Below are 12,318 nucleotides of genomic sequence, written 5' to 3'. Positions count from 1 at the left end.
AATCAAGAGCTGTTCGAAAGGCATCTCTGCAACCCACGCATACCGTAAGAAAGGGTTGGTGCCACACGCCCCAGTTATATAAATTATCGTCTGAAAAGTGAAGTATCCATTACGCTTCATTGTTGGCTATGTTCAACCCGTTACACAGCAGTATGAATTTAAAACTGCTTTAAAAATGCCTCTGCAATCGAAGTAGCCACTATTAAAAATACAAATGATTTTCGTAGCCATCACGTGCTACCACCATATCGATACTTTTCGCTGTCAGCAAAGATGAATGGGACACAAAGGAGGACACTGGTAAGTCCACGAAGAATGCACTGTACATACTGCGGTATGCCAAAATGCACCTGTCGGGCCGAAGCAACGTCGAACAGTGAAAAAATCAAGCCCGTAGCCTTAGCCGTTATTGAGTTATGCTTGTCTGAAAGCATCGGTCAGGCAGTCAGTAGAAAATTCTGTTGAATAATTTTTTTTTAAAAATTCCGTAGCAACTTGTTGAAAGCATTTCGGGTCGATCTGAAAGCTTGTTTGGGCTTAGTTTTACCTAACCAATACTGCTTCATCATCGTATGGGAAATTTGAGGCTGTTTTTTGGGTGATGCTATTTCATGGGCCACTCCTACTCCTTTGTGGTCCCTACTATACACTACTATCGTAATAGTGATAATTATGCATGGAAGTTCTATTCATGCTTCTCAACCTTGGCACATTAAATTTGTGATTGAACTGGCCAGTATATAGAAACAGTGTGTTACCAGTTTTCAATTATATATGAACACCTTTCTCTCACGTTAGTGATCAACTTCGGCTTTGGTGTGTAACAGTAAAGCATAACTTCAATATTTCAGTAAGAATCATAGGTATGAAAAGAAATAAACAAGGGAGGTTACCTATACCTGCATGCAGCTGTACTAGTGGACATTTAATTCCTACTTTAGTCATATACAGCCTGTTAATAGACCAAGTAGGGAATAAATTTCTGGCACTGCTATAGCTGCATGCATGCAGATGTGGATGACCGGCCTCCCTTGTTTCCATTTACTCTATGATCTATGGTAAAACTAATTAACGAGAGGCTATTGGCCTATTAACTTAATTAATATTGACTGTGTATTTTTCTTTGTCCATTAAATAAATAAATAAAAAGAGTGGAATAAATAAATAAATAGTAATTAAGGTAAGGTAGTTACATAGTTTGTTTTATCCTTGATGCTTCACGTATTCCAGTCCAATATGCACCATGGATTGTAGAGTAAAAATCTACTGAGGTCGCTTCTCCAGCAAATAGTAGCCGGTTATCATACAGTGGCTGCTCAAGAATAGCAACGCAAGCTGATGTGTCAACATCAACTAAATCAGTAGTGTATGTGCCATTAAACAGTGGATCTGATGACCATCCATGCCTGTAGACACCAACTGGCTTAGGTACAGGATGCTGGAACATTTTCCCAAGGATATATGAAAATGCTCCTGCAATTTCATCATCTGATGCATTCTCAATGGAGGTAATCATACTTGCGTCCATCCATGTTTCATACAAGTTTGAATTGTAGATTCTCTCCAGCTGAACAAATTCGTTTGCCCAAGGAAACTTCTGCTTTATTATTGGATCGTCTTCATCTTCTTGCCGCCATAAAATCAGGAGTGGATTAAACTTGCATTTTGTTGTAATCTCCTGGTCAAACTTCAATGTCATTTTGCCCATACAACCAAATCCAAGCTCTCGAATGGCCTTTAACTTCTCAACAGGCAGAGGAGGTACAAACAGTGGAGATTCATTGGGTGCCAAATTCTCATCTAAACATCGTCTTTTGAGTACACCAAGTGGGATAGTGACAATTACATGATCTGCTTCAAAGTTATCACCATTCTTACACTTCACCGTTGTTGGGTTACTTTCTGTATTGATACTGACCACCTCTCTACCATAAAGAATCGTATCTTTGGGTAAGTCTTCTAGCAACTTCTTCACAAAGCAACCAAACGAGTAACCACTGCCAAAACGGTAATCACGGATTCCAGGAAGATCATAGAAACTACCCTGAATACTAGTACCCTTGCAGTCCTTGTCGCCTTCAACTACTGCCTGAAATTTTAGTAGACATTTGAACAAGCCTCTGTAGTAGTGACAATTTGGCACATCCATTGTATGGCTGTCTTTCCTCAATATTTTAGGATATTCGGCAGCCAGGAATGTATACATATCTTTGTATTGGTTAGTCCATGAAGGGGTCTCCGAATCAAGAACTGCATGGCCTTCATCAGCCAAAACTAAAAATTCGTCCCAGCATTTTATCACAGTTTCATTTGGTACTAGCTCTCCATTTGTCAACATGACTGACATAGTGGACTCATTCCACATTGGTCTCCAGTCACCACTTCCAGACACTTGCCCAAACTGCTTAGCAAGCTCATAGATCACGTTTTCATTTGTAGTTCCATGAATGAACGTGGCCCCAAGATCTACGGGGATGCCATCTACCTCAGTGCTAAGTACACGCCCTCCAGCCCTATGCGAAGCCTCTAATATTTTGAGATCGAAGTGGTGGTCGTGACCTTTGTAGAGTTCTCTCGCTGCAGCGATCGCAGCTATTCCTGCACCTACAATTATTATCTTCTGATGTTTAGTACTCATGTTTTCCTCTAGCGTCGGCAGATTCCTGTTAAATGGCTATATAACGGTGGGTGTGACCGAGGGCGTGGCTCTGTCGTGCTCGCGCTAATAATATTTTCGGGGCCGGCTGGGCACGATGGCCATAGAATAGTAGCCTCTTTTTGTGTGGTCTCCGCCCCCACACAAAAAGAAAAGCCTGGGCCGATACTTTTTTTAGATATCTAAAATAAGCTAATAAGCCAGCCAGACCATAAAATACTTCAAGATGACTTAAACTCACTAACAAGATGGACAACTGACTGGATGATGGAATTCAACATCTCCAAATGTAAAATTTTGCAGATAACAACACACCATAACAAGAGTACTTTCACATACAAAATGTCTGACATTCCACTGGCTACAGTATTAGAACATAATTACCTTGGAATCTGTCTCCACCACAAACTATCATGGGATCCTCACATCAATTACATCTGTAACAAGGCAAATTGACTCCTTGGATTCTAAAAAGAAATCTCCATAATGCGCCATCAGAAATTAAAGAACACGTCTACAAACAATTGCTCTTACCATCAATAGAATACTGCTCAGCCATCTGGGATCCCTATCATCACACTAGTATTAGTAAACTAGAAATGATTCAACACCGCGCCGTTCGCTTTGTTTTGAATAAACCCTAGCTGGCACAGATCTAACCAAAACCATGATAGCATCACAGACATGTTAACCAGTCTTAAATGGCCTACACTTCAAAACAGAAGAACAATTGCTAGAAGAACAATTGTTAGAGTCACCTTGCTTTTCAAGATTGTCAAGAACTTATTAGTAATACCTTATCATTGCTTACCGTCATCAACCCCAGTGTCCTACACCCGTGCTCAACATCCTCTCAAGCTAACTCAATTGCAAACAAGAGTTGATGTGTACAAATACTCCTTTCTCCCTTGAACAATTATTCAATGGAGCTCCCTTCAAATTCCTGACATTGACACAAAAGATCTAGAAACATTTAAGAACACCGTAAGTATTATGTGATTGTAATGCTCATTAGTATGTTGCCCCTAGTGGGCTTTGCTAATTATAATAATAATAAGCTTGGCCAGACCATGAGTCTAGTAACTATAATATTATAGGTCTACACTACACCTCATCAATGCCAGGGTGAATAGGACAGTGCTTGGTCCTTGGACACCTAGCTATTTTCCATCAACAGAATTTCAACATAAAGAACTGTTCTAAATTGCTATGACATTGCACAACATTCATGCACTATATGAGTTCTTGCAATTATGATTTCCATTTTGAAGAAGTGTTTTAATTATGGTGCTTCTGCATGTTAGTAGCTTCACAAAGAACACAAGGGCGGATTTAGGTGTGTGCATGTGTGTGTGGGAGGGGGGGTGCAATTGCAGAATGAGATGCAATTGCATCTAAAGCACGCATAGTCCAGACAATAAAAATATGGTATTTCTAAAACTACTGAACATCAATATACTCTAATAGAACAGTCAACTACTCTGATAAAATATTCATCATTAAAATTCTTTACTAAAACTATATAGAAAAAAAACATCAACTCCTAGACCTCTTAAACATCAACTTTGAGCTCAAACCATACTGTATAGCATTTATGCTGTGACCTTTATAAGTTATGAAAGTTAGTTCAGTATAGCCGGCTACCACTGCTAGAAATATAGTAATTTCACTTTAATAGCTAAAGTGGCCCACAATGCTTATTCTATAAGGTTCAGTCAAAATTATTGCCAAATTCTATATCAGAAAGCTTAATTTGCAGACTTTTCTTGTGAGGGAATATACCCCAGAACTCCCTAGATAGCATGCTCCTCACACTGTACTAGTTGTATCGATCAGTTGCCACTTTTCTTAGCTCCCACTATAAATGTCCCTAGCTTAACCCCCCCCCCCCCCCCCTTCTTGGAAATCCTATATCCACCCCTGGAATACTAGCATGAAATTACTGTGCATGTAATTAGCTAATACGTGGCTGGCTCTGCAAAAACTGTCTTAGTATTAAATTATTATTTATGGTCTTATACCCTTTCCAAAGTTCAGACTTTTTACAGTTTATATTTTTTTCTTTCTGTGCAGTCTATAGTGATATGATATTTTGTCAGATTAAAATTTTATGCCAACTTTGTAAGTACAAAAACAGCATGCAATATAATCACCTGTGTTATGACTTTTTCTAGTTTTTCATGTAAGCGCTTAATTGTATTACGGTTTTACAGCCTTGTCCCATGCATGTCTTCAGTAGCAATGGCACATACAATTAGCTGTAGATTTGATTTATTAAGGGAATTGAAAGAATGTAGCTATTTGTCAGGGTAAAAAGTACAGTGATGCTGAGTTTACTGTTTGCTTTGCTGCTCTGTGCTATGCTGTGCTGTGCTCTGTGTATGAGTGTGTCTGTGTCTGTGTCTGTGTGTTCATTCATAGTCACCACCACTGAGCCAAGGTAGGTGAACCATCTTGATCTCTCCACCAGTATCTGAGATATCAAGTATAGACTAGCTAAAGCTTCTGGTGTTTTTGGTTATTTAAGACATACAATTTTTGTTTCAAGTTTGTCATTGGAAACTAAGAGAGCAGTGTATCAGGTGATGGTGTTAGTTGTACTATTAAGGGCTGAAACATGGACTCTTAAGGCTCCCCATCTGAGACGTTTTTGACTGTTTTCCATAATCATTGTATATAGAACCATTATAGATGTCTAGGTATGAACAGTGGCAACAGTACCTTACTTACTTCAGCTACTTTACGCAATAAGTTTGGCATTGAGGAAGTAACATTTACATTGGCTAGGCCATGTTGGCCGTATGGACACCTTAGATCATTTTGTATGGAGAAATGAAGAAAAAGAGACCTGCACATGGACCCAAAAAGCATTGGAGATCTGTTCATTTACAAAATCTTAATTTATGTGATAGACAGGGACACATGTGTTCCACCCAAAATGTTGGTTGTTGGCAGCACACGGGTTCTCTCCAAAGGGTGATAATTGAGATGTCCCTCTTGGCATTGTTTGTACCATTTTTAAGTCATTTACTTGTTATTGTGGAAGGACCTTCCGAATTCTGCAGGATTAAGCCTACTACTATTAATAAACTTCATTATCAGGGGCAGATACAGGGGGGAGGTCAAAGGGGGCTCATGACCCCCTCCAAAATTTTTTAGTATACCAAGATCGAGATACTCTAATAGAGCAGTCACTCTAATAAAGCAGTCACAGTATTAGAGTGGTATGTAGTGAGCTATTTAAGGATTTTTATGTACTTTATCAGCGACAAAAGCGTATAGTTGGTGAGGTGGGCAGCTATTTTTACCTGGCTGTTACCTTTTTTTTTTGGGGGGTCTCACCTTACCAAACCAGACAAATGTAGTGCCTCAGTTCATTTTGACCCCCTCCCCCCTTTCAATAAGTCTGGATCCGCCCCTGATTATCACAACTTCAGTTGTGGATGACTTGAGGCTTGATACCATGCAGGCAGTGTCCAACAGGACAGTGTGTGTGTGTGTGTGTGTGTGTGTGTGTGTGTGTGTGTGTGTGTGTGTGTGTGTGTGTGTGTGTGTGTGTGTGTCTGTGTGTGTGTGTCTGTGTCTGTGTGTCTGTGTCTGTGTGTGTGTCTGTGTGTGTCTGTGTCTGTGTGTCTGTGTGTCTGTGTGTGTCTGTGTGTGTCTGTGTGTGTGTGTGTGTGTGTGTGTGTGTGTGTGTGTGTGTCTGTGTCTGTGTGTGTGTGTGTGTGTCTGTCTGTCTGTGTGTGTGTCTGTGTGTGTGTCTGTGTGTCTGTGTGTGTGTGTGTGTGTGTGTGTCTGTGTGTGTGTGTGTGTGTGTCTGTGTGTGTGTGTCTGTGTGTGTGTGTGTCTGTGTGTGTGTGTGTCTGTGTGTGTGTGTGTCTGTGTGTGTGTGTCTGTGTGTGTGTGTGTCTGTGTGTGTGTGTGTGTGTCTGTGTGTGTGTGTGTGTGTGTGTGTGTGTGTGTGTGTGTGTGTGTGTGTGTGTGTGTGTGTGTGTGTGTGTGTGTGTGTGTGTGTGTGTGTGTGTGTGTGTGTGTGTGTGTGTGTGTGTGTGTGTGTGTGTGTGTGGTCAGTGTTGTTTAACACCGTGTTTGTCAGACCTCCATGAGGTGACCCATGGGCAACAGCTTTTGCCGGCTAAGTTGATGACGATCACAAGGTTGGGTTACTGTGTGCCAAGTCCAGGACACCGGTGACCTGATGAATCGCTTAGTACACACCAATCTAGGCATATGCTGCTGCTGGCGTTCAATGGGTCATCTGGTTTACGTGCGGCTGTGCCATGACCATTGCCAGTCAACCAGGTGTGTACTGGTGGCATGACTTAGTGTCCACTTTTGCTGCTGTCTGTCTCTTCCAATTAGGAAGGCCACATTACCTGAAAGGGGTAGTGGAGAAGGAAGGAAGGATGTGAGTGTGTGCGAGTGCGTGCGTCTACCCAACTGTTTAAATGGGGACCTGGTGGCCTGGTGTCAACTGTAGAAGCAGCCCACTCAGCTGTAGCAAGTATTAACTGGGGAAGCAAATGCCAACTGTCCATGTCTCACACAGCAGGTAAAGTCAGGTGGGATTTTGGGTGCCCACACTTTCACCTGTGGGACATGGTACAGCAGGTTCAGCAGGTAGCTAGTCCTGCCTCAGGAGGATGATCCTAGCACCTCAGTAATACACAGGTGTCCCAGTGCTGGTTCACTGAGTAGGCATGAGCTGCGTGACCATGTTAGCATGTCAGCTGAAGGTTTTGCTATTGTGTGTGTTTGTATGTGTGTGTACATGCGTGTACGTGTGTGTGCGTGCACGCGTGTGTGTCAGAGATTCTTCTAGCCTCTTAGCAATTTCCAAGTTTCTAATCAGTTAACACACCACATACCAAATTCCTTGCATTTACAACCCCACCCCAACCCCACTTGTGCTGAAAAGCCTTAACAAATAAATAAATAAAATCAACAGTCTTCAGTAAACCGCTATTATTACATTAAGAGTTAATAATAGAGAGCCCTCTGTATTATTAACTCTTGATGACACTTATATGAACAATACTCCTAACTCAAACTAGACCAGCCACCCCTTTTAATATTTTTCTGGATCATTGCCTGGTCATGCAAGTTCATCTGTATTCAGATGTATATTATATAGAGACACCATACAGTACTGCATACCTGTATATGTTATTGTAGGGGTGCATGTACTTAAGGGAGTTTCCTGGGGGTTTTGGAACCTCCCTCCCCCCTGAAAATTCAACTTATAGGCTTGTAACACTTAGTTTAGCAACACAAATCATTAGTATATATAATAAATGGGAACAGGACAGGCTGACACTATAATTATACAGCATGAGTGTAACTTACATTGATTTCTCAAAGGTGGGAACAAGGGTAAAACTTTAATAAATATAATAGAGCAGTCAGACATATTCTAATAGAGCAGGCACTCTAATGGAGCAGTCAAAACTGCTCTGATAGAATATTCACAATGGAATACAATTTTAAAATTGGTATATGTGGCATGGCTGGTCAGGTATGTATAAATAGTGGTTCAAACTGAAATGAAAAACTCAAGAATTAACTACATTCTTTAATAGATGATAACTTCAAAATTTTGATATTAGCTAACCACTAAATTGTACCAAGATCCTCCGCATAAAACCACTGTTATGATGCTCACAACAATGAAAGATACCCATGCAATGCAATACAGATCATGCAGAAACAAGATATGCATGACATGTATGAAACCATACACATAATATGCCTATAGGTGCTATAATATAGGTGTAATTTGTGGTATCACAAGCTTATATAGGCAATGGAAAGATGCAAGGAAAATGCATGTTCTCATGCAATGAGAAACAAATTTAGGATCAATTAAGGATAAAATTAAAGCGGTTAAAATCCAATGCATGCATTCAACTATTTCACGTTCAAAAAGGATTTCATTAAAGCACTGATCAATATGTATGCTGCAATTGAATCAGTTTGACCTACATACAGACCATCTCATGCATTCATTGCACCAAAGTATATACAGATATACCAAAGCTGAAATGCCATAAATTTTTATGTCACTAACTGCCAAGAAAATACAATTCCTTGTGTGCATGCTACATAAGCAGAATAGCTACTTATATATATACACTTGTCCCTTGATGAGAACTGAATGCAGGAATTATAGGCTGCATGCATGCATATATTTATGTGGCTGTAGGCTGTAGCATACATAGTTCTCCCAATACAGGTGTTCACACAAAGTGACAAGTTTGAGTGTTCAATGCAGGTATATATTATATAACTCTCAATTTTTGTTATAGCTAGTCGAGGAGTGTATTAAGATGCACTCACTTCAAATGAGAAACCATCACTACACGCATATACAGATCATGGTATTAATTCAGTGAATTGCAGTATGACACAGACATAGAAAACGACACACCTGAACCAAGTACATACTTTCTAATAACGATAGCTATCATAAAGAAACCCATGCAATTCATATAATGGTTGTAGCAATATAGCATAATTAGTAAAGGTAGTTACATAGTTTGTTTTATCCTTGATGCTTCACGTATTCCAGTCCAATATGCACCATGGATTGTAGAGTAAAAATCTACTGAGGTCGCTTCTCCAGCAAATAGTAGCCGGTTATCATACAGTGGCTGCTCGAGAGTGGAAATGCAAGCTGATGTGTCAACACCAGCTAAGTCAGCAGTATAAGCACCATAAAACAGTGGATCTGATGACCATCCATGCCTGTAGACACCAACTGGCTTAGGTACAGGATGCTGGAACATTTTCCCAAGGATGTATGAAAATGCTCCTGCAATTTCATCATCTGATGCATTCTCAATGGAGGTAATCATACTTGCATCCATCCATGTTTCATACAAGTTTGAATTGTAGATTCTCTCCAACTGAACAAATTCGGTTGCCCAAGGAAACTTTTGCTTTATTATTGGATCGTCTTCATCTTCTTGCCGCCATAAAATCAGGAGTGGATTAAACTTGCATTTTGTTGTAATCTCCTGGTCAAACTTCAATGTCATTTTGCCCATACAACCAAATCCAAGCTCTCGAATGGCCTTTAACTTCTCAACAGGCAGAGGAGGTACAAACAGTGGAGATTCATTGGATATCAAATTCTCATCTAAACATCGTCTTTTGAGTACACCAAGTGGGATAGTAACAATTACGTGATCTGCTTCAAACTGATCACCATTCTTACACTTCACCGTTGTTGGGTTACTTTCTGTATTGATACTGACCACCTCTCTACCGTAAAGAATCGTATCTTTGGGTAAGTCTTCTAGCAACTTCTTCACAAAGCAACCAAACGAGTAACCACTGCCAAAACGGTAATCACGAATTCCAGGAAGGTCATAAAACTTACCTTGAATAGCAGTAGACCTGCATTCTGTGTCGCCTTCAACTACCGCCTGAAATTTTATCAGACATTTGAACAAGCCTCTATAATAGTGAGACTTTAGTACTTCCATGGTACAACTATCTTTTCCCAATAGTGTAGGATATTCAGCAGCCAGGAATGTATACATATCATTGTATTGGTTGGCCCATAAAGGGGTCTCCGAATCAAGAACTGCTTGCCCTTCGTCAGCTAAAGTTAAAAACTTATCCCAGCATTCTATCACAGTTTCATTTGGTACTAGCTCTCCATTTGTCAACATGACTGACATGGTAGACTCATTCCACATTGGTCTCCAGTCTCCACTTCCAGACACTTGCCCAAACTGCTTAGCAAGCTCATAGATCACGTTTTCATTTGTAGTTCCATGAATGAACGTGGCCCCAAGATCTACGGGAATGCCATCTGTTACAGTGCTTAGTACACGCCCTCCAGCCCTATGCGAAGCCTCTAATATTTTGAGATCGAAGTGGTGGTCGTGACCTTTGTAAAGTTCTCTCGCTGCAGCGATCGCAGCTATTCCTGCACCTACAATTATTATCTTCTTTTCGGTATTTTCATTTCTACTGCTCATTTTAACGTCACCCTCGACGTCACCTCGAACAAACGGTACGAACGTATACTTTCATAGTCACGTGATTAAGATGGTTTGACACTGAAACTTCACAAAATACATATCTAGTATATATTACTCTTGGTATTAATTACTATTAAAGAATGAATTATGATTGTCTACTATTCAGTTGGTGACGTATTTTGACCAGCCTTGTTGCCTCGCGTACGCCAGTCCAGTATGCACCATGAACTGTGGAATAAAACTCCTTAATTGTTGCTTCACCTGCAAACAACAGTCGGTTGTTGTAGAGCGGCTGCTCAAGGGTGAAAATGCAACCTGATGTATCAACACCAGCCAAGTGTGTAACATAAGCACCACAAAATAGTGGATCCGATGACCATCCATGTTTATAGACACCAACTGGCTTGGGAACAGGATGCTTAAACATCTTTCCAAGAACATATGAAATAGCTTCTGCAATCTCCTCCTCAGATGCACTTTCAATGGAACTAAGTGAGGTTGCATCCACCCACGTTTCATACAAATTAGTGTTATAAATTCGTTCCAATGTAATAAATTCAGTTGCCCAAGGAAATGACTGCTTTATAATGGGATCCTCTTTATCTTCTGGTCGCCATAAAAACATCAATGGAGCTAAATTGTATCTGCTGGTAATCTCCTGGTCAAATTTTAACATTATTTTGCCCAGCTGACCAAACCCGAGGTCTCGAATAGCCTTTAACTTATCTGCAGGAAGAGGAGGTACAAATAGTGGAGATTCATTGGATACCAAATTTTCATCTAAACATCGTCTTTTGAGTACACCAAGTGGGATAGTAACAATTACATGATCTGCTTCAAACTGATCACCATTCTTACACTTCACCATCGTTGGGTTACTTTCTGTATTAATACTGACCACCTCTCTACTGTAAAGAATCGTATCTTTGGGTAAGTCTTCTAGCAGCATTTTAAGCAAGCAACCATATGCATGGCCTTCATCAAACCTGACGTCACGAATTCCTGGTAGATCACAATAAATACCCTCAATGCCTGAGCATTTGCATTCTGCAACACCTTCTAATGTAGCCTGGAATTTTAAGAAACACTCAAAGATTCCACTATAATATGGAGATTTCAATATTTCCTTAGTGGAGTCATCCTTTTCCAATACCTTAGGGTATTCAGCAACCAGATAACTATACAGGTCGTTGTATTGCTGGGCCCACAAAGGTGAAGCACGAAGCGAGTCTTCATCTGTTACACTTAAAAACTTTTCCCAACATTCAAGTACAGTTTTACTAGGCAATGGCTCCCCATTAGTTAAGATAGCTGATGTAGTTGATTCATTCCACATTGGTCTCCACTCTCCACTTCCGGAAATTAGTCCAAACTGCTTTGCTAGCTCATAGATCACATTTTCGTTTGTGGATCCATGGATAAACGTGGCCCCAAGATCTACCGGAACTCCATCAACATCCGTGGTAAACATACGTCCTCCAGCTCTATGCGAAGCCTCTAGTATTTTGACATCAAAGAGGTGACCTTTGCAGAGTTCCCTTGCTGCAGCAATTCCAGCCATCCCGGCGCCTACAATTATTATCTTCTGCCTATCCTCATCCATTTATACAATGACACACACTACTGCATGCTACTACGACAGTACGAGCCAGGGAGCGAGCGAGAATTTAC

The 12,318-nt window shown here is 40.5% G+C and overlaps 3 protein-coding genes across 4 annotated transcripts; all 3 read right to left on the bottom strand.

Moving 5' to 3' along the window:
- Window positions 1-1,189: 1,189 nt before the first annotated feature.
- On the bottom strand, window positions 1,190-2,638 carry LOC136260123 (peroxisomal N(1)-acetyl-spermine/spermidine oxidase-like). Its single transcript, XM_066053752.1, has one exon. The coding sequence runs from the start codon at window positions 2,636-2,638 to the stop codon at window positions 1,190-1,192; it is 1,449 nt and encodes a 482-aa protein (XP_065909824.1).
- A 6,384-nt stretch (window positions 2,639-9,022) lies between these two features.
- LOC136262197 (uncharacterized) lies at window positions 9,023-10,709 on the bottom strand. Of its 2 annotated transcripts, XM_066056389.1 has the most exons (2): window positions 10,038-10,193; window positions 9,023-9,991 (listed from the first exon to the last, which is right to left on the bottom strand). In XM_066056389.1, the coding sequence occupies exons 1-2, from the start codon at window positions 10,058-10,060 to the stop codon at window positions 9,184-9,186; spliced, it is 831 nt and encodes a 276-aa protein (XP_065912461.1). In that variant the 5' UTR covers window positions 10,061-10,193; the 3' UTR covers window positions 9,023-9,183. The 2 variants fall into 2 exon arrangements, with proteins under 2 accessions (XP_065912461.1, XP_065912460.1); XM_066056388.1 differs by having other exon boundaries at window positions 9,023-10,709.
- A 55-nt stretch (window positions 10,710-10,764) lies between these two features.
- LOC136262198 (peroxisomal N(1)-acetyl-spermine/spermidine oxidase-like) lies at window positions 10,765-12,274 on the bottom strand. The gene has a single exon (XM_066056390.1). It carries the CDS (start codon window positions 12,248-12,250, stop codon window positions 10,793-10,795), a length of 1,458 nt encoding a protein of 485 aa, XP_065912462.1. The 5' UTR covers window positions 12,251-12,274; the 3' UTR covers window positions 10,765-10,792.
- Between the last annotated feature and the right edge of the window lie 44 nt (window positions 12,275-12,318).

The sequence above is a fragment of the Dysidea avara genome, chromosome 7 (assembly GCF_963678975.1).
Source record: "Dysidea avara chromosome 7, odDysAvar1.4, whole genome shotgun sequence".
In the NCBI taxonomy this organism is placed as follows: Eukaryota; Metazoa; Porifera; class Demospongiae; order Dictyoceratida; family Dysideidae; genus Dysidea; species Dysidea avara.
The sequence above is the reverse complement of the archived record's forward strand: the minus strand, read 5'-3'. Positions and strand labels throughout refer to the sequence as shown.

Excerpts from the sequence above, each read along its gene's own strand:
- LOC136262198 (XM_066056390.1), bottom strand. The coding sequence starts at position 12,250 with ATGGATGAGGATAGGCAGAAGATAATAATTGTAGGCGCCGGGATGGCT.
- LOC136262197 (XM_066056388.1), bottom strand. The coding sequence starts at position 10,644 with ATGAGCAGTAGAAATGAAAATACCGAAAAGAAGATAATAATTGTAGGT.
- LOC136260123 (XM_066053752.1), bottom strand. The coding sequence starts at position 2,638 with ATGAGTACTAAACATCAGAAGATAATAATTGTAGGTGCAGGAATAGCT.